The 21,029-nt window shown below is 39.9% G+C and overlaps 1 protein-coding gene across 1 annotated transcript in view; it reads left to right on the top strand.

The window, feature by feature from the left end:
• Positions 1–395: 395 nt before the first annotated feature.
• Positions 396–21,029, top strand: part of glcci1a (glucocorticoid induced 1a) — a 40,977-nt gene continuing 20,343 nt past the window's right edge. Inside the window, exons 1-2 of the mRNA XM_070984294.1 lie at positions 396–877; positions 17,074–17,225. Of these exons, the coding sequence (XP_070840395.1) occupies positions 520–877; positions 17,074–17,225 (510 nt within the window). The 5' untranslated portion in view covers positions 396–519. The remainder of the gene's footprint in view (positions 878–17,073; positions 17,226–21,029) is intronic.

The raw sequence follows: 21,029 nt of genomic DNA on the forward strand, positions 1-21,029 counted from the left end.
CCATACATCCAATGAACAACCCATTGACACAGCCAAGAAGTAATCCAGCACCAATCAGAAAGTAGTCGTAATGATTTGTTCCCACCCATGGCCCAACCTCTTCTGTCAGTGCTTGTTTCAACTGACAACTGCTGTCTTGGAAGTTGTGGCAGAGAGGAGTTGCGAGAAAATCAGCAGTGACCAATTTTACAAAGTAACGCGATAATGTCTCGGCAGGAAATTAACAGTATAGTGTGTTGTTCGTGTTTGTACTCAGACACAGAAATATAACGTATTGACTGAAGTTTTCATCGCGAGCACCGCAGATATGTAAAGTTAAGACTGCTTGGGATTAGACTTCGTGAATTAACGCTAACTTCAGAAACTTGGGTTGCTGTTAAAGTCTGTTATGGATAGCGTGTGTGTCATGTGCTGAAAAACAAATTCGCAAAGTTAGGCATTGAGCTATTTGACTGGACACTGTACTTTTACCAGTCACATTGTTACATAAACAGCTTTATCAACTGAACGTGGCTGATTATGTCAGCATCAACAGCAGAGGCCAGCTCATCCCAGCAGCGGGTTAAACACAGCGGCTCCCCAACAGCCTCCTGTTCGTCTTGCAGCAACAACAACACCACCACGGTTCGGTTGCAGCCTATCCGCGCTACGGTGCCGTACCAGCTTTTGCGTGGAAATCAGCACAGCCCAACCCGCTCCGTTTCCTCCTCCTTCTCAGTAGCCGGGAGCAACTCAGGACCGACGACGTCCCGTTGCTCCAGTCCCGCCAACCCGGGTGGAAGCGGCTCGGACGGTAGGCTGGTTCCCAGGCAGAGACTTTCACCCACGGACAGCAGGAGCTCACCAGAACGCTCTCCTTACTCGCCTCTTTCCAAAGGTAATTTCGTCCTTTAAGGTAAATGAAGTTTGTCATCCATCATCGTTCAGATAGCTTGGTGCTAACTTATGCTAAGTGCCATTCTGTTTCTTATGGAGCGACCGTCACGCCAAACTAGCTTATACGAGCGGACGATTGAATGGTTTCGGCAATGAATGAGCATGATAAGCGTATTTAAGAATGAGAGCCCAGAGATTGTCTGAACAACTAGGTGCTATTCTTCGGTTCGGCGTACGTTTAGTCCACTATCAATTATTTAACTTCAATAAAATCGCAAATGTAATCATTTTCACCACCATTCGCCATGCGGCGCCACGCTGTTTTGGTGAGAGGAGCTAGTAGAAATGAAAGGCGAAGTATCTCAAAATATTGCATTTTTAATTCAAATGAGCACAGTTTTGTACATAAGAGGTACACCGAATTGTAAAGCAGGCTGCTATTATTCAGACCAACGCCGATATATTTTTTAAAGTATATATACGTTTACGAATAAGGTAGGCCACCTAAAATTGTCAGGTTTTCCATAGCAAGATTCAATGTAGCGAGCCGTTTCTCTGTAACTAGGCTTGACCTGCCCATTTCGGGCGAGATGCTAGGCTAGTGGGCTAGCTTTCTATTTGGGTCAGAATGCATCATGGATCTGATGCTAGGCGATATACACATCGAGAAGATACATAAGTTATAATTGCTGCAATTTCGCAATAGGTCCCACAACCATGTTCTAATGTCTATCATCATATCAGTAATATTTTTAGCACACCACAGCTTTGGCTGATTCGATGTATTATTCCAGTTTGTTACTCTGGCGATTTAAACGGAATAATTCGATGTTAGCTAATGCAGTTGTTATTACATTACAGTGACATTGTCATTGCTATGATGAGGGAAATATGTCAGGATATGGATGCCTGTGTAGTGATGATGCAGCTACTCTGTCGAAGATAAACAGGGCTCACTGATCTACCTGATACGGATGATTAGCCAGATTTACAGAATGTGCTGTGAACACTGAAAGCTTATTATGCATTCGTTACATTGAGGTTGTTTACCATCATTGAAACGGAAAAAATAATGTCGTCAGCTGGTAGGTGTATGGCTCCTATGGCAACATTGGGGCCTAGCAGTCTGTGAGACATAAACAGAGCCCTCTTGACAAGCAGGCCAGCCTCTGCAACTGCATGCATATATATAAAAATACTATTTTGCACAAATTAACAAATGAGAATATGGTATATATCTATCAAAATGACTAGAATTTCTTTGCAAATACACTAAATTATCTATGGTGTTTGTGCAATCCAGCTAACATCCAGCATGTGTCATGGCTACTACATGGTTACTACATATCATGTTATGCTGTTGGCTCTAATATTTTAGATCTGTTCTGGATTAAGATATCACAGGCTACTCTATGCACTTGGCTTTGCATCTTTCCACTCTTCGATGTCATTGCTGGTAGCAGTGGCGTGTCTGGGGCATTTTGATCGTGGTGGCATGCATCAAGCCAGGGTGGCACTGAGCATGGTGTTTTGGACCCTTGCCAATGGCCAATAAACACACACACAGTTAGCCAACTTTCATTTTGATGACCTTTGCTAAACAATGACAGTGGCTGTGTGAAGCAGATGGAAGGCTATGTCACTGACATAGATAGATAGATAGATAGATAGATAGATAGATAGATAGATAGATAGATAGATAGATAGATAGATAGATGAACAAAGTTACTTTTAACTTGCTTCATTTTATCATCATGGTCATGCTGCTATGGACATTTTAATCTATTAAGATGTTGTTGTGGTCATTAGTATCTTCAGTTATATTAAATATTGTTTAGTCACCACAAAATTTAAAGTTACAATGATACATTTTTACATAGATAAAATGACTTTGTGTAATGTGAAATGTGTTCCTTGTAGTAATTAACCCACAGAGAGTTATCACCAATGCTGCAGTTGATCTCACCTTTATGGATCATTTTGACATCTTTTTGCTCATTGTTTTGGTTTGTGGCCCACAAGCTATGCTCTCATCAACCTTGTTCCCAGCAGCAACTGAAAAACCCGCTATACACTACCAGCATAGCATTAACCAGCAGACAAAGTTAGTGACTTGCTGGTGAACATATTGGAACATTTAACAGCTAAAAGGCCAGATATCTTTCTCAGGAGTTGGTTGAGACCAAAATAGTGCTAGGAGCAGAGTGAATACTGGACTTACTTTCATAAGTTGGACACAAACAAAGCTCCAAATGTTAATGTTGCTCTGTGTATACTGGGTGCGTAATGTCAGCCATAACAAGTTTATGAGTTGATAATATGTCAGCTACATTTGTTATAGATCAGAAACCACCTCTACCAAGTTAAATCCCACCAATAGAGAACATTGTTTTTAGACTAACACAAGAATTGAAAATAGCTCACAAAATGTATGTGTCACGTAAAGCAATATCACTTACAGTTAATATGTAGATCAAAAATGGGATCCAAGTAGGGCTGTAAAAATGGGCCAAAAAATATTTCCTTCTGAAAAAAAAAAAATACATAGGTTTGATTATTCCTTTTAAAAAAAATCACATAGGTTGGAAAAATTTGAATATATGTTTTTTGCATATTATGTCCATAAGAGGGCAAACCAATACGAGAGACATACTACTTGCATAGTATTTCAACATAAGCATGTCTTTTAAAAGATCTGCATACCTACACATTACAAAATAAACAAAATAATAATGTCCTCCAGTGTGTTGTTGAATTATTTGCTCTTTTTACCTTGACCTGCATTACATTGTCAGTCAGTGAAAGTGACATTGTCTAAACAGAGTTTCCAATAGGTTTCCCATGTTTTTGTGTCCAGGTGACTAACAGAGTCAATCATTTTTTACATTTTTCCAGTATTGAACAAGAGCGCTGCAGCTGGCATCCACAAAATGGGCTGCAATGTAATCCACTACCACCATCATCATTGTGCTAGAAGTGCTTGTTGTTACCACTGACAGGCTCAGATTATTATTTTTAGCGTCTTACATTATGGGCAGGGTCCATACACAGATACAGTAAGATTCATTTTGTTTTAACAGGAACAAACACTGTCACTCTCACCAAAGGCACCAGACTCCATTCACACAAACAGTCCTTGTATCATCATAAAACACACTTGTAACGTGACAGAAACAAAATAAAACTCACCAAAACCATCTTGGTTTGTCTTTACACTCTTCTAACAATCACCTCTAACTCTGGCTTGGTTGAAAAAAACTCACAGAATTCACAAAATTGGGAGAGGCGCAAGACAGAGGGCAGACATCAGAGAGGCACATGTAGAGCCAGAGTATTTTCACATTTAACTCAGGAATTATTTTCACTGGATATTATGACCAGAGAGATTTTCAATAGCTTGGACCACAGGACAATACAAACACTGGTTTTATGGTTCCGTTCACTAATTAGCACTCCCTCAGCTAGAGATCAACTAATCAGTCAAAGTACATTCCATGGTCTTGGTTGGAATAATGACTTGGATTCTCTTGGCTGTCTTTGGTACATGGGTAAGGACAAAACCAAATACAAATCCGTTATTTGGGTATGAGCAGATAATGTAGCATCTGTGTTTACGTAGTTTACGTAGTAATATTTGTTCCCTGTATTGACCTGTCACCCTTATTCTGAAATACTCATTATACATACAATGCAAGGATCACTCCGGTCATTTCAGTGTCTTCAATGCTCCTTGAGGATGACATTGAAAATAACAGTCCTTATAGCAGAATTCTAATGAACAGATCCAGCCTCATAATCATAATTTTTAGATGCTTTCTCCAATATCAGAAGTAATCCAGTGGATGTTTTCTGTATGTTCATGGTTAAAGTGCAAACAGGAACTAGCAGCTACTTCAGCATGACTTTTCACAGTGCAGATTTGTCAAAATGTAAGTGAATATATGCCTAAAAACCACAGGTGTAAATAGTGTAGTATTGAAACACTTGATGAAGTTATCCTTAAGTATTTTTGAATATAATCATGAGTTTTCATAAGGTTTGTTGGACAGTGCAGGATAAAGCTGACTGATAATGAATCCATGGATTTTGAATAGTCTGACTTGACAGTAGATAATGAGTTGAAGTTAGGGACTGTGTATAGGTTCGTGCAAAATTGCCTACAGAGCTTATGAGACTTTTTTTGTCACTGCTTGCTAATTTTTTATCAAAGTGAGTTTCCTGGTGTGAGCCACTGTAAATTACCTGGCACTGTTTTCACAGTCATCAAACTGGCCTCCCTGGGTCCTGAAGGCTGTGTTCGATCCTGATCCTGCCGTGTTCACTGGGAGGCTGCTGAGCCTAGTTCTGTTGCTCCTGGTGTACCCACCAACAATCCCCTGAAACTCTGAGCTCTAGGTTGTGCTATACTCCAGTCAGCTATAAAAGGGTCACTAGCTGCATGGCTAACCGAGCTTACAGCTTACTCTGCTGATATGCTGACCCCATTTGTTTGGAGCGACCCTCAGGATGTGGCCATATCTTATTTTACTTGTATGCAAAAAATATTCTTAATGATTCCATCTGGTGTTGGCCCTGCACACTCTCAATGTGAATCTCAACACTGATATGTTTGTTACATAAATCAACAGATGCAGATAGTCGCTTTGTGCAACATACCTATGAAATAGACACAGTGTTGTAGTATTTGCTTCAAATTAAACCAATGCAACTACTAAGCACACTGTAAAGCTGCAGCTTTTAAATGTCGCCCAACTTAGGTAGCTTTACTGCTGTAAAGCGCTGTTCACAGCAGAAAGTGGAAGAAAGAGTAATCTGCACCTCCCCACAAAATAAGCTGTGCTAGTCGCTTGGTGACCTACACGCTAGTTGGTAAACTGCAGCTGGCAAGCTAATGACTAATATGTTAGCTAGTTTGGAAGAGGTTAGTGCTAGTCGATCACCACAGCTCTCCTCGCTAGTAAGCTTGCTAACTGTTGGTTACTGTTTGTTATTGGTCAACATCGCACAGTGTTTCCCCTAGAATTTTTTTCAGGCCCGGTGGCACCCACCGAAAAAACCCTAAACAGACAAGATGCGCGGGATGGTGTATTGGAACAGTTGGATTAAGTCGGGTGGCACAGCAAGCAGTCTGCAATTCTGCACTTATTATATTTGCATTCAAATTTTTGTTCACCCAGACTGTATTCCACATCACAAGGAGAGGGTGACTTACAGTAATAAGGTGCATTTATTGGATACAAATGGAACATGCTTGATTACACATTGGCACTTCAACCACACGGTGTGCATTGTTCTGTGCTGCACTTGATTTTTCTCGGTTTAGAGAAGAACTTCACCAAGGCATTGTGGTAGGGGAATTTCCTACACATAATTGAGATTCTATCAGTTATAATTAAAACATTTAACAAACATTAAACATAGCAGGTTTTTATTCGTTTTATTATAACAGAGTTACATACATTTGACAATGCTCCTGACAAATTTCTCGGGGGGGCAACTTTTGCAATGATGGCTAAGATGACCCGTTCAATGAATAAAATAGTAATAAATAAAAGTCAGATAGCTAACTTTACAGTGTTACATTGTATTGCTTAATTTGGTTTTCCTGTTCAACCACTAGATGGCAACACCAGACATGAATTGTACATACTGTACAGTATTTCTGTAAAGCTATATCAAGTTAAATGTCTCAAATACAATAAATTAGGTTCCACAGTAATTCACTTCCACCGTGGCCATCAACAGATAAACTGTCATCTACTAGTTTGCCCATGAAATCACTGTTAGCACAGTCTACAATTTATAGGCACCATGGATGCCATAGCAGTAATCAAATCAAAATATACTATCATCAAAAATCTTAATAGAACATGTTCATGTTCGCAGCAGGTAGTGCGCGTGCCTCACAGCAAGAAGGTCGCAATGCTCATTAGGTTGATTGGTGACTCTAAAATTGCCCCTAGGTGTGAGTGTGAGTGTAATGGTGAGTGTATGTGCCCTGCAATCGGCTGGCAACCCGTCCAGGGTGTACCCTGCCTCTCGCCCGTTGACAGCCGAGATAGGCTCCGGCCCCCCGCGACCCCGAAAGGGATAAGCAACATAGAAAATGGATGGATGGATATAGATAGATATAAAAAAGAGTCAGTATTTCACGGGAGGGGCGACGCCCTAGCGCCCTATTGTCTGTGTTATTTTCATCATTATTGCTTACAAAAAAAAGAAGCTCAATCAGAACAAAAATATAAGCTAAACAACAAATTGGAAACTTACCATGGGGAGTGTGTTACAACCAAGGGCTGTATTTATGGTTATTAAGCCATTTGGGATCCCATCCAGATGTTCTGTGTTTAGCTGTAATTTTTTTTTTGACTGAATTACCAGTGGGACCGGGCCCGCAGTCACCCGTCGGATTGCGGCCGGCAGTCGGAGCGGGGTCACCCGTCGGACAGGTGTCAGCGGCAGTAATGGTCCTCGAGCAGCCCCCCTCTCCCCTGCAATCTGCCCCCCTTTCTTCCGTCTCACCTGTACCTGTCATTTTTTTTAGAGTTGCCTCTGTTACTCTCCCTTCATCTATTTTCCTTGGCTCTGGAGTCCAGCAGAAAAACTTCTTTATATTAAGATGTCTGTCACCCACAATATTTTTTCTTTTCTTCGGCGGTGCCATAGTTGGCTAGCTACAAACCTTAAACATCCCATAAAATATGCCCGCGCTCTCAGCAGTGGTACTCGCATCGTTACTAGGCAATGAAGCAGGTTGACTCACGTTGCGCTGCACAGAGGCGCTCCTAAATGTAAATGATTATTGATTTACGAATGAATGGATAGGTGGCTTATTTTTGGCATGTTGATTTTTTTTTTGGCCTGGCAGGGGGTCTCCTTGGCCTGGCGGCCCACCAGGCCTGTACATTGGTAGGGGAAACACTGGCATGGATTCTGTTGCCATAGTTTATTCGAGTTGAACTGGAGATGAAACAGCCATGCTGGTTTAATTTGTCTCTGTTCAGTCAGTCTCTGTTTCCTTTAACAAAAAATGATTTAATTGTAGTTTTAGTTTTAAATGCTGGTATAACTGGATTTTTTCTTGGCTAATGGTCATGTGTTCCACTGTCATGTGACTTCAGTACACACCCGATAATATCCACAGCAACATTACCTGTTAGGAGGTGCTTAAAAGAGAAAAGTAGGGGAATTATTTTTTATTTGCATGCAGGTGGGCTTTGCGTCAGCCCACCTTACTATAAACCATTGAAAACATTGGTAGGGGTTAGAAAACAAGAGAAAGACTATGTCATATTTTATGACACGTAGTGACAGAATTGAGATGCAAAACCTGTAAAATGGTCCTTTAAGTAGAGCCTTGTGAATAATGTATGAGCCCCTGGTGTTTCTCTGTGGTTTGAGATGGTCATATGACTCAAAGTCATGCTGGATGACCTTGTTATCCTACAAAAATTTTCAGCATCAACCAAATGTAAGAATTAGCTTAGAGTCTGGACAGCCTCTGAGCTGTGTAACATAGCAACACTGATACACTGTGGCTGCATAAGTCACACAAAGCCTGTGGCTGCACTGATTCACTGGAAATACTTTAGAGTCGTTCAGAAAAAGCAGTCAGCACAGACTGTATCTACATAGAATAATACACTCTGTTCTGATGTTTGTAATGTGTCTGTGTCTCTGAAAATAAGTATTACACATCCAAATCTATCATTAGCAGAATCCCCAAGGCCTATTTTATTGAAAGTTCACTAAAGCTGCATCCCCAATGCGTGATAGAGAATGGCTCAACTCAGATCGACTCACTCTTTTTTGGTTTTTCATTGTGGATAGTATCTGGTACCTGGTACTGTTTTTCATATCGCCTCAGTTGAGGTTCCAAATGGGATGTCCTGTCCAAAGCAGGCATTTTTAAATATCACGTTGAAGATTATGTCAGGCAGTTTCACATTGTGGATCTGATAAAAATCCTGCCTACATTGAGGGGCCACTTTCTGCAGTGGAAAACCAAGAAGAGAGAAGAACCTGGTACCTAAAGTGAGCAGTGTTGAGTCAAGTCCAGCCGTATCACGCTGTGGAAACACGGCAAGAGAGCACTCTGTAGTGACACATAGTGGCGCTCTGGGAAATTGTTGATATCTTAGGTATAAATTTCAAGCTGAAGCTGACATTTTGTGTGTTGCATTAAGAAACAAGTAGCGGTTGCAGTCGTGCAGTTTTCCCCAGATACTTTGTTAGTAGTTTGCTTCTGCAACTACTGTATTTGGTTATTTCTTGTCTCCAAATGAACCTGTTTGTGCTGGGCTTGGAGGAGTGCTACAGCTGAGGCTGTGATCAGGCAGCGCAGCACAGTTTTGCTGCTCATTTTGACGTAGAATTAGCCTTATATCACAAATGCACTTTAATTCTTTGGCTTCTTTAGTTGGCAGGAGATACCATGCTCATCAGGGTTCAGTATGACGGATCCTTCGACATAGAGACTGCAGGGCCAGGGATTGACTGGCTGGTATACTTTCTGAGTCATAGCCACCCTCGTGTTTGAGAGAGAGAGAATGAAAATTTGTGAACTTACATAGATAAATAAAAAATGAATAAACAATACTACACACAGTAGCAGCATCTCTTTGTTTTTGGTCCCAAGAAACATTTATGTATTTAACACTAATGTATTATTCGCTTGAACACAGAAAAATGTTGGAAAATGAAAAGTGTGCAACATAACATCATTACGTCAACACGTAGCAGATTAGATTATACCAATGTAGTATGACATGGCACACCCCTAGCTCGGATTGTATCTGACAGCCAGTGTTGTCACTGCTAGTCACTGAAAAATAGTAATTAGTTACAGTTACTTGTTACTGAGGTAACAGCTGTTGTTCTCGCTGATGGATATAGAAATAAAAAATGATAGAATTTCCCTGAGCGGCAGCCCAAGAAAAGCCTGTATGAAAGAAACACAGATACATCAAAATACATCAATATCCCTCAAAATATTCTTTTCTCCCTCTGTGTGTGAAGATGAGTGTGAATGGGTGAATGAGAGGCAATGTTTTTAAAGAGCTTTGTCTGTTAAGGTACAAAAGCACTATATAAATGCAGCTCATGTACCATTTACATCTCCATCTGTTGTGCACATTTTAGACGAACACTGGGGTTTCCGCTGTAGACTTACAGTAGCATACTTTCTGTACCCTAGTTTCCTGTTTTCTGTCTGAACATGAGGTCTGAACCTTTTTGTCAAAACTGCTTAGTTGAAACTGTGGTGGTCCTCCACATGTGCAGACTGATCAGGGAACCTATCATTGCATTCAGTGAAACAGTCATCTACATGGCATTAGTAGGCTGTACCACACAAACAGTATATATTTTGATGTTATTTGAAAGAGAATCCAGTTTAATACTGTAAGTTTTGGAACTTTGCTGTTTTCAGGTCTATGTGGTTCTGTTCTATGGGTGGAGGGTGCTGCTCTTTTTTTGCTTTGGTTTTTGCTTGCACAACTTGGCAGAGCTGAGTGTCACATCTGGACTCACAGTATATTCATTTTATACAGTGTTTTATTATGATGCTTGACCACTGATTACAAGATGTGAAACAGAGGCTATGGTTTTGATGAATAAGCGTTTCATATGACAGCTAAACCCACTATAACCCTTGTTATTGTATAACTAAGTTTGTCTTTGGCTTTCTGTTTGAAGTGCACAAAACATTGGTTTTATCTGTGGATTGCTATTTTGACCATTGTCAGAGGTCAACAGTTTGTCCTTGTGCTTGTTTAGTTCTTACATCAGTATGACTTGTAACCACAGATGTTAACACAAGGTTGTAACAATGACCACAAGTCACAATGATAGATGTCAGCAAAGCAGCAGATGGCCATGAGTTCCAAATTATGTTCTTGTTCATCATCTTAGCAAAATATTTGCTGCTTCAGTATGTGGCACTTTGCCTTAAGACTACAGTATTTTGATAAATGTGACAAGCTTCTATAAAGCTGGAGAGGAGTTGAACACTAACATTCTAAGATGAATAGATTTTGCAATATGAGAAATTACTAAAATTTCACCAGATACATGTAGTGTGACATTCTTGTACAGGTATACAATTAGTAATTACAATCTTCATCATTTGCACCCCCTCACTTCTACCACATTGGTTCACCCCTCCGGAAATCAGCTTAGACTCAAGTGGAGCGAGCACAGGTGAGAGAGGAATTTGGGGACAAGCAACAGATGTTTCCAAAGAAACTTTACAAATGGACTTGTGTGTCATAGTTGTGTTATTTACATGTAATCTACCATTTCTAATGATGTTGTGATGAATGCTTAATCTGTGTGGTGGAAGAGCCACCCAGTGTGGCTGAGGATGGTGAAACTATCTAACTGAAGCAACAGACAGGTTTATCTATGTGTTTAGTGTGCTGTTGCAAGATGTAAGTACAGATAGATCTGGATACTGCATGTTTTGTGTATGTAGGATATGTTAAATCCTCCGTCAGGGCATGGACAAACCCCAGGACAATAACTTTTTAACTTTTAACCAGCACTGGGACAAGGTGCAACTGATAAAAGGAATACATACTCAAAAGCTGCTTCACGTAACTGAACACTCACCTCTAGTATCCAGGTGACATTATCTGTGACAGTAGCTGCATCTCATGTGTGTTTCCAGGCGGGTGTGTTTCCATACTCTACATGCATAATGATCAGTTCACTATGTGCACTGGTGAATGGGTGCACTTGATCAGTTTATCAAAAAACTAAAACAGATAGCACTCTTTTTCATGTTGGGGTTGGCAGCCAGTAAGGCCTGCTTTGTTCGGGGGATAAATTGATAAAGTGCACTGATTCAGCAAAATACATCAGCAACTGATCAAACTCTATTCAGGAACACTGAAACCGGACTAAATTGTGCAATATGGGACAGTATTTTTTTGTTGTTTAATCATAGGAAAGGAGAACCTTGTAAATTTGACTTTTGTATCAAGTAGAAATAAAAGTTTTAGAATGATATGTTTCAATTAATTTGCCTAACTTGACATCGCACTTCCTGCATTGTGACTAGGACTGTCAAATTTAGTCTGGCGAGAAGTCAGGAACTATCTAAGAGATTCCCCTCCACTCTTCAGCTTCAGTCCAATCTGGGGCAATAACTTTTTCAGCCCAGGAAAAGCAGACGCAGGTTTTAAACTGTGGGCAGATAGAGGGGTGAAACAAATAAAAGACATTTATGGTGACAATGGAAATATTTTAACATTCGAGGAGCTGATCAGAAAATATAACATCCCTCGCAAACACTTTTTCAAGTACCTTCAATTTAGGAGTTTTATCAGAGCAAACCAAAATCATTACATGTCCTGTCCGCCCTTGACCCTACTGGAGAAAACTCTTACAAAAAACCCTTTGGAAAAGGGCATCATTTCTGAATTTTATGATTTACTGAAAACCTTCTCACCTGAGTCTTCTGACTCAAAATTTAATGCATGGAAATCGGACATACAGGAGGAATTAACATTGGAACAATGGCGCATGCAAAGCAGCCCAGACAAGGACGGGCAACACTCGCTTAAAACTCCTACAATATAACTGGCTAATGAGGGTGTATATTACTCCAGAAAAACTAAACAAATTTAATGTGAATATCCCGGATACTTGCAATAGGTGTGGTGTAAATAAGGGCACTTTTTTTCACTGTATATGGCAATGTCCAAGAGTGGGTGAGTTTTGGGAGGAGGTTAGGTTAACTGTGCAGGAGATCCTTTTGATCAGATTACAGCTAGACCCCAAACTTTTCCTACTTGGCCTATACCCAGATGCTCATAATAAAAAACGTCATGAAATTTTTTTTTTAAACATATGTTTACTACAAGCAAAGAGGATAATAGCTTTAACATGGAAAAATATAGGTAAGCCAGGCATTGACATGTAGTTTAGGGAATTATCTTCTTGCTTACCTCTGGAAAAAATTTCTTACATTCTTAAGGACAAACAGGAGATATTTCAAAAAGTGTGGGGTCAATTTATCCAATACACTAAAAACAATGATCTATCTCATCTACTGAATGAACCTGGAACAGAATAAATATACCTTCTGCATATCTTTGTTCCTTCATCCTTTAGCCACTAGACTGTACGGCAATAATATTTGTGTGATCTCATGATCTTATACCTTTACTTGAAACATCCTATTAACCGCCATGTTCTTGTTCTGTTTCTTTACCTGTTTGTTTTTTCCTGTTTTTTTTTTTTTTTTTGTCTCATCCTGTTTGTATTGTTATAGTGACCATATGTGTACAATAGGGGAATAATTTAATCCACTGTTTTAATATTTTTTGCTTTAATGATTGTCCCTGTCCTACAAGAATTTACACTACATGTTGACATACTGTCACTACTGTGTCACACTGTTAGCTCTTTGTTTTTCTGGAAATTCAATAAAGATATTGTTGAAAAAAAAAAAAAAAAGGACTGTCAAATTTGGCCAAAAAAGATGTTGGAATATTCCCTCCAAAAAAAACATGTTTGTTAAAGAGTTTTGTTTAACCAGAAACAGCTGTTACATCGTTCTTGCCAGAGCCACCAGACTCCATTCACAGAAACAGTCATTTTACCATTGTAAAACAAACATCATTCAGACGCAAGAAACAAAATAAAACTTACCAAAACCATTGTCTTTTCACTGTTCCAACTATTATCACTTCCTCTGGTTGGGCTGAATAAAGTCTTAATTCACTGAATCCATAGAGGAGCGAGAGAGAGGGCAGATCTCAGACAAAAAATAATCATTTGTCCATTTCTCTTGGAAAGCAGGACTCTACTTGTGTTTTGTTGACAGTCGCTTTAATGCATTGATGTAATGTTCACCACCTGTGCGTTGCATTCAGGGACCACATGGCAGAACATGTTAGTCGACCCTTTTATGTTATTTTCTTAAATTGCTGAAAGAAGTTGTTGCATTTCTGTATGTATGAATTGCTTTCTGGGTCAGATCAAACTGTCTTACTAGAACCCCCCCCCCCCCCCCCCGCTCTGTAGCCTGTGCATAAAAGGCAAATTCTTTGGTAAGGTATGAAATATCTTGTATAGGACAGTACTCCAAAGCTGAGTGTCTGTTTTTCTTCAGTGGTGTGATGATAGCCGCATACTGTAGCTCTCATTGCACACTGGGGTCACATAGCACACATTAAATGGCAGGATGTAGTAGGCTTGTTTCATTTTGAGCTATTTATCTGAGCCAGCAGGGTCACAATTGTTCATGAAATCTTAGAAAGAATTTGATTTGCAACAGGATTAGTGTAGACGTTATTCAGCCAACAAAATGCTGACATGCTGTGTAGCCAGTAGTTCTGCATTTTTATTACTGTTTACTGGGCATTCCAGCGTCTAGTACAACGGTAATGTTGTGGTTGTTCTAACTGGGCAGGTCTTGAAATACAGTAGCAGCGTGATCCAAATGTCCATATAATTCACACATTGCAGCCTTCCTGACATTGTTTGACCAATATAGCAGGGGCTATTAATTTGTTTTAATTAGAGCATAGTTCTGGGCTTACCAAGTGATTGGTGAGACCAGGGAACACCCTGACTTTCTAAAAATAAGTGTGGTGGGGCAAGGAGCACAGGTTTTAAACAAATTCCCAGGCTTGTATAAACCTACTTTGTATATTCACTCTGTTGTCAATTAGCACAACTGCTTGTCCTTATCCCAGGATTTTAAAAAAGCATTGGAAAATACTGTTTTCTCGGTTCAGCCAGTCATCCCAAATGTGTAGAGGTGAGGTTCTGACATAAGATGCATAGTTCAGAAGTACAGTCGTTGTTTACATGTGCGTGCGTGCCTGTGTGTTTGTGTGTTATCTCTCTAGTGTTTGTAGTCCTAAATCAGAGGCTATGTCCACATTAATACGTTTAAATTTTAAAATGCTGTTTTTACAATGATTTTCCTTTCAGGTGAGCATTTCAACAACGTATTTGAAATGATGTCATCCAGATTGAAAATGCATATGAAATGACCATTCACGTACATTGGGCATGTGGGGGCTGGTGGTTAGTTTTTGCCTCTTGCGCATGTAGAGAGTGGTAGTATGATAAAATGCAGAATTTAACATGGTCAGCAATACCTGTAATATGTTAGCTGTGTTGAACAGATGGTAGTCAGGCCTCATATATTTAATTTCTGATGTAAAAGGGTCATGTGAGGGGCCTGACGAATCAGGGAACGACGCATCATGGCTGATAATACCCGATCTGGAAGTGAGCGTGGGTGTCTCCATCATTGTTTTGCAGTAGGATGCAAGCATAGATTGTCAAGAAAAGTAGATGTGGAATGTCGCACTTTCCAAGAGAGACTGTAATGTTTTTTGCTGAAGAAATAACCAAGCCAGTGTGCCTAAGTTTGTTGGAGAAAAGTGTCGATGTGTGTTAAAAGGCCAATCTCATCATTACAGGTTGAAACATGCTAAACTGTCCTTGGACACAAATGCGATTTGATAAAGTGAACCCTCTGCAGCTGATTGTGGGTGCTCAACGAGTGGCTTTCACAAGACTGCATTCTGACAGAGACAATGTTTTGGGGGCAAGTGTTGTGGTGAGTGAGCTAGTAGCTAAGAAGCTAAAACCTCATTCAGAAGGACAATTTGTGAAGGATTGCCTTGTTGCTGCTGCTGGCTGCTACCACCGGACAAAGTAAAACTGTTCCAAAGTGTCAGTTTGTCTCAAAGTATTAAATGAGATGAAAGTAAACCCGGTTGTGCATCTCAGAAATAGCAAGTGTCTGTGTGATTTGGCCTTTGCCTGTGGAAATTGTGCTTGAATCACATACTGTATCTCCCATCTATCATGAACTCCTGTGGTTGGTTCTTTTGCTTTCACATCACAGGCAAACTGCACCAGAGTGCACTTGGAAGTGTGCAACCGAGCAAACAGGTTAGGTGTAAAAGCCCCCTCTAGTAGATCCACCAAAGTACTGGCTCCTCTAAAGAGGAGTAACAGTAAGAGAAGAAAGACTGCGTGAGGAAGAGAGATATTCTTCCTCTCATACAACTCTTTGTACCTTGTTGAGCTACTTACCATGTTTGGAAGATCATGGCCAATTCTAATTTAGTCACTTGAGTGTACCCGTAATCGTGTGGATTTATAGCAAGTGACCCGGACCTCTACCTTGTTTAATAGGATTATCTATTGTTGGACCAGGAGTCAACAAACCAGATTACAACAGGAACATTGGCTAGATGAGGCATCGTGTGAGCATGGTAGATGCTGTCATTCTTTTGCCCTGAGAGTGTGACAAGCACATGTTTCTGAGGCCGATGCTATCTGTAACTACAATTATACTTAATTCTTTTGATGGAAGGGTTGGGCAGTTGTTGGAGATCAATGAATCACTTTTCCAACCTGTGTCAGAAATCAGAATCACTGGCACTGGAGAACCTGAACCATTTTTCACATTTGCACACAAATTTTCAATTTCATATGGAGCTAACGTTAGCTTGATTATTTAGCTAGTTATAGCTGGATAAAAATCGACCAGTGACAATTGTCATTCCAGCTGCCAAAATTGACAGTCAAAATGAGCGGTTGCTGTTGTTGAGCATCTCAAAAATGACTACAAATATCAAGTGGTAAATCTATAACATTTATTGTACACTGCATATGTGCTATGTTATCATGGAATGATTGACAGGTGTAGCAATAGTAGCCAAGGATGAGGCCTTGCTAAGGCACACACTGACTATTTCAAGAGTCTGTAAATAGAGGAAATGAAAACCAAGCAGAGTTCTTTAAGGTTGGAAGGTAAGCAGAGCGTAAATGTTCCTCCTTCTGGTTTACAAACATAACATACTCAGCGACACACACATACTTAACACAAAGTCAGTGTCAATGAAAACACAAGCCTTGCACCAGTTCCTGTTCTATGAGAAGATGTTATGTCAGTGAGATACTTGTTTGTTGTTTGACTGTACTCGTCAGTTAGTGCTAACTTTGTCTGCTGTTTGGTGCTGGCCAGGTAGTGGGTTTATCAGAGCTTTTTTATAGAAAATGATTGGTGGCTGTTTGAAATGTACCACAAAACCCAAACAATGAGCTAAAAGAAGCAAAAAGCTGCCCACAGTATAACTTTGTGATAATTATCTGTCACTGCTAGTGTTTCTATGACATTGAGCAACTTTTGATCTCTTTCTTTTTGTTTTATCTGTGCAGTTGAAAGGACAAAATCCCAGCAGGTGCGGAGCTCGGGGGCCATTTGGCGGACTTCCTCCCTGGGCACTATCACTGGGCCCTACCTCACTGGGCAGTGGCCTCGTGACCCCCATGTGCACTATCCATCTTTTATGAAAGATAAATCTACACAGGCAAGCACACCTTTTCTCTTCATGTGTCCCCCTTCCAGTCCCCTACAGAGATGAAGTCATGTGGCATTTTGGTGACAGAGAAAGAGGGCAGGGGTATTTCTTCAGTACAGTCCTGAACTGGGCAGTTGATGCAGTATGTGGCCTCTCATTGTAGGATTATACTAATGTATTGTTATGCAAATTACATGGGCTTGACATTGGTACCTCAACTAAGGGACACATTTAATAAGGCTTTTGGGGCAGTTTTACAAATGCAGATGTGAAGCGTTCTTCCCAAAACACATGTGGTGAAGGTATCAAACAGTTGCATAAGTGTCACTTCAGATTGTTGGCAAGGTCCATTGCTCTCTCCTCATTGCATACGCACTTAAGTGAGGGTCACAGAGTTTGATGATGTATTCTGCTGAATGACAGTCATACAAATTGAAATGCTCATTTTGAGTGCAAAATGATCTGCCTCACTTTGTAGGTATGTTTATAATGCAAACAGGATTTACACAAGACTAGGTTTTATGTTTATTCCAGAGAAATGTCTGTAAGATCAGACATAAAGTTGTTAGTTGATTTTCAAAGTCTGACAATGTGGCCCAGACTGTGGGCCAGATTGTGGGTTGACTGATTGCTGGTGGGACTGGTGGCCAACCCTCCCCCTAACTCTACGATTGGGGAAACACTAGAGAGAAATACATTACATTTTTAGAGTTAAAACATATTTCTTGAAGTTAACAGGTTGTAGGAGGCTAAAATAGTGTAAAGTGTAAAGAAATCAACTGCACACTTGCCTCACATCTTGCCAGGACCTAATTTAGTGTTAAAGGATTTGTCCAGAGCAGCTTTGTCCTGAATTGAACAATTGACCTAGTGTTACACCCTTTTGATACATTATTATTTATGTCCTATGTATCACATGAACTCAGTGATCCTCAGATACATTTTGAGCTTAAAGATTTCCAGTGATACAAATATTAGTAGTACCAGTTTTACGATAACCACATTAAAATCACTCTTGTTTGCCTTTTAAGAGGCTAAAATGTTTGGGGGGGCTTGTGTTGTTGCTGGGCTCGCATCTCTTCTGAGGTGTGTAGGCGAATTCTGAGTACATAGTTGTAGCCATTTTGTTTGGAGTGGTTAAGGTAATGGTACTGTTGGTCAGACCTACATGTATCTATAAGTTCTGAACATAGCGCCGTGTGTCGATGTGTAGAGAAGCTACTCTCATGTTCATGTTTGATGGTGTCTCTCTGCAGGCATCCATTAAAGCCTGCTTACATTACCATTTACCTTACTGTTGTGAGCCAGGCTAAATTAGCTTAGAAACAGTCTCCAGTCACAGCTCAGAACCACATTTCTGCCAAGGTAACAGTACCAAAGCCACACACAACTGAACTGAAATGAATGGAATGGATGGAACCGATTATTAGTGCAGCTGTTCTAGTCATGCAAACATCTCAGAGTGAATGCCTTCTGCTTGTGTTCGTCACTGTGACTGAATGAGTCAGATTTTGAAGTGAAAACTGAAGTGCCAAACTGTTGACATAATTACTAGTATTGTTTTATTCTGTTTAGGAATAAAACAATACTAGTAAACAGTAACAGTAACAATTATTTTCATTAGTGATTAATCAGCCGATTATTCAGTTATCAGCTGGTCTATAAATTGTCAGTAAGTATTGAAAAATGTCAGTTTCCTGAAGCCCAAGGTAACGTCTTCAAATGTCTTGTTTTGTTTCTTTTACTTACATAAGAGCTCTCTAAAGACTGGAGAGCTGCACCCCAGGGGTGTGCCATAAGTGGATGATCTTCGTCATCATCTTCAGTTTGACCATCTGCAGCCTGAGCCTGACTGCTGACTGTATGAGTCACCACCAGTCTTTATAGGTCACATATGTAGCAGCACTGGACTTATAAAGGATTTACAGTGTTTTTGAAGAGAAGCAAATATATCATACTGTCCACAGACCAGACTGGATCACTTCTGTGAATGTGATCACTTCTGCCTGTGTGGGAACACTGCATCTACCTTTTGTCCATGGCTTTAGTTCAGTGTTTGCACTGGCCATAAACTATTGGGATCATTTTATTTCTGATGCTGTAGTGGTAATGTTCTGTGTCATTTATGACCTTAATTTGTGCCCACGCCTTCCTGCCCTGTGATCCTATCATGCTGTTCAACCTCAGATGTCTCCACACACACTGATCTATACATCCTGTGTCTTCCAGGTTGTGTGACATTTACTACCTACACATCTATGGAGCTTCAAAAGCCAAATGACCTCTTTGCTCTTAGCTTCCAGGTTATTATTAACTCTTGAAGGGACACAAAGCCATGGCTGTGGGCAAGTTACTTTCAAAGTGTGCAGTATATTATTACTAGTTACTTTCATTTGGCAGTAACAATATTAATCTGTGTGTGTGTGAAGTAATGTGCGATGCTACTTTTGTGTTACTTTCACCAAAATAACCACAAAAGTAACCTCAGCATGACCTGGTGTCTATGGCAATGTTAGCTTACTTCATGATTGGTTTTGGCAGGGATTTTGCTGACAAGCTTTATCAGACCCATTTTTCACTCACATGCCTCCCGCAAGAGATGAATTTTCATTTTAATCTATGCAGCTGTCTGCACAGGCTCCTTGCATGTCAGCTGTGTCTCACATGCCCACTTAAAAGGAAACAAATAAATATATTTATCTACATTTTGCAACCCAGTTGGAGCAGAGTGTGCTTCTCTGTGGATAGACACACACACACACACACGCACAAGTGCACACCTCTTTTGCACCAAGTTTGCTGAAAGCTGGAAGTATAGCAACAACTCACATTTCCCATCATGCTGTGCTGCTCTGAGTAGTTACTTTGTGTTGTTAGTTTTTGTAGAATAGTTTTTGTAATGTGTGTGTGTTCAGAAAATGCTGCTTTATGTTGATAATTGTCATTTTTATGCAGACTTATAGTTTTAACTCTTACTGAGGTGGCTGGTACATTTTTTTTCATTAAGAGTTGACTAGTATTAATGGTTTGACATCACCGATAGCTGCCAATTGTTCAATAGTAGGTAGTAACATATAATGCAGAAAGTTAAATGCATTAATATAACTGAAATATATATAAAACCTATAAAACCATATAGGTCTAGGCATTAAAGGTACAATTTGTAAGATATAGCCAAAATTTTATTTTAAAACATTCAAAAAATGAATTTACATTATCAGCAGAATTCATAGCTTTTATATCAAAAATAGATTTTAGATAAAACAGATGTTACATAAAAGACATTTATGTATTTTGTTGCAGATATCTACTAAAGTTAGCATGCTAATCAGCTAGCCCTGTCTGTCCCGTCTCGTAATACCACTTTGTACCTCAAGAGGCCGTAGTGAGTCACTGTAGTGTCTAGTCTGTGGTTGTCTTGCTGAATTTGGCTCACTGGCATCTTCTGGGTCTGATCCTTCCGTAATCCCTGCTCAAGCCTCCAGGGTGGGCCCTGACTGAATCACCAAACAAATCAGACGTGGACAGTGATTCAGAGCTTTGCATAATGTATTACATCAAACAAAACTATTCATACATGTAAATCTACAGTTGGTTGGTATCACTAGACATGCGTATGACAGACATGTAAATGAACGAACAAACATGACTTAAATTTGGAATTTGAAAATTTTTACAACATCTTACATTTCTCATGAGAAATGTAAGATGTTGTAAAAATTTTTATAGTAAACAGGATGCTCACAGAGACAACTTCACGCCTTTTCTGTGCAAAATAATTTGTTTTGTAGGGTGGAGGGGCTGCACAGTCAG

This window comes from Chaetodon trifascialis, chromosome 17 (assembly GCF_039877785.1).
Source record: "Chaetodon trifascialis isolate fChaTrf1 chromosome 17, fChaTrf1.hap1, whole genome shotgun sequence".
NCBI classification, from domain to species: Eukaryota; Metazoa; Chordata; class Actinopteri; order Chaetodontiformes; family Chaetodontidae; genus Chaetodon; species Chaetodon trifascialis.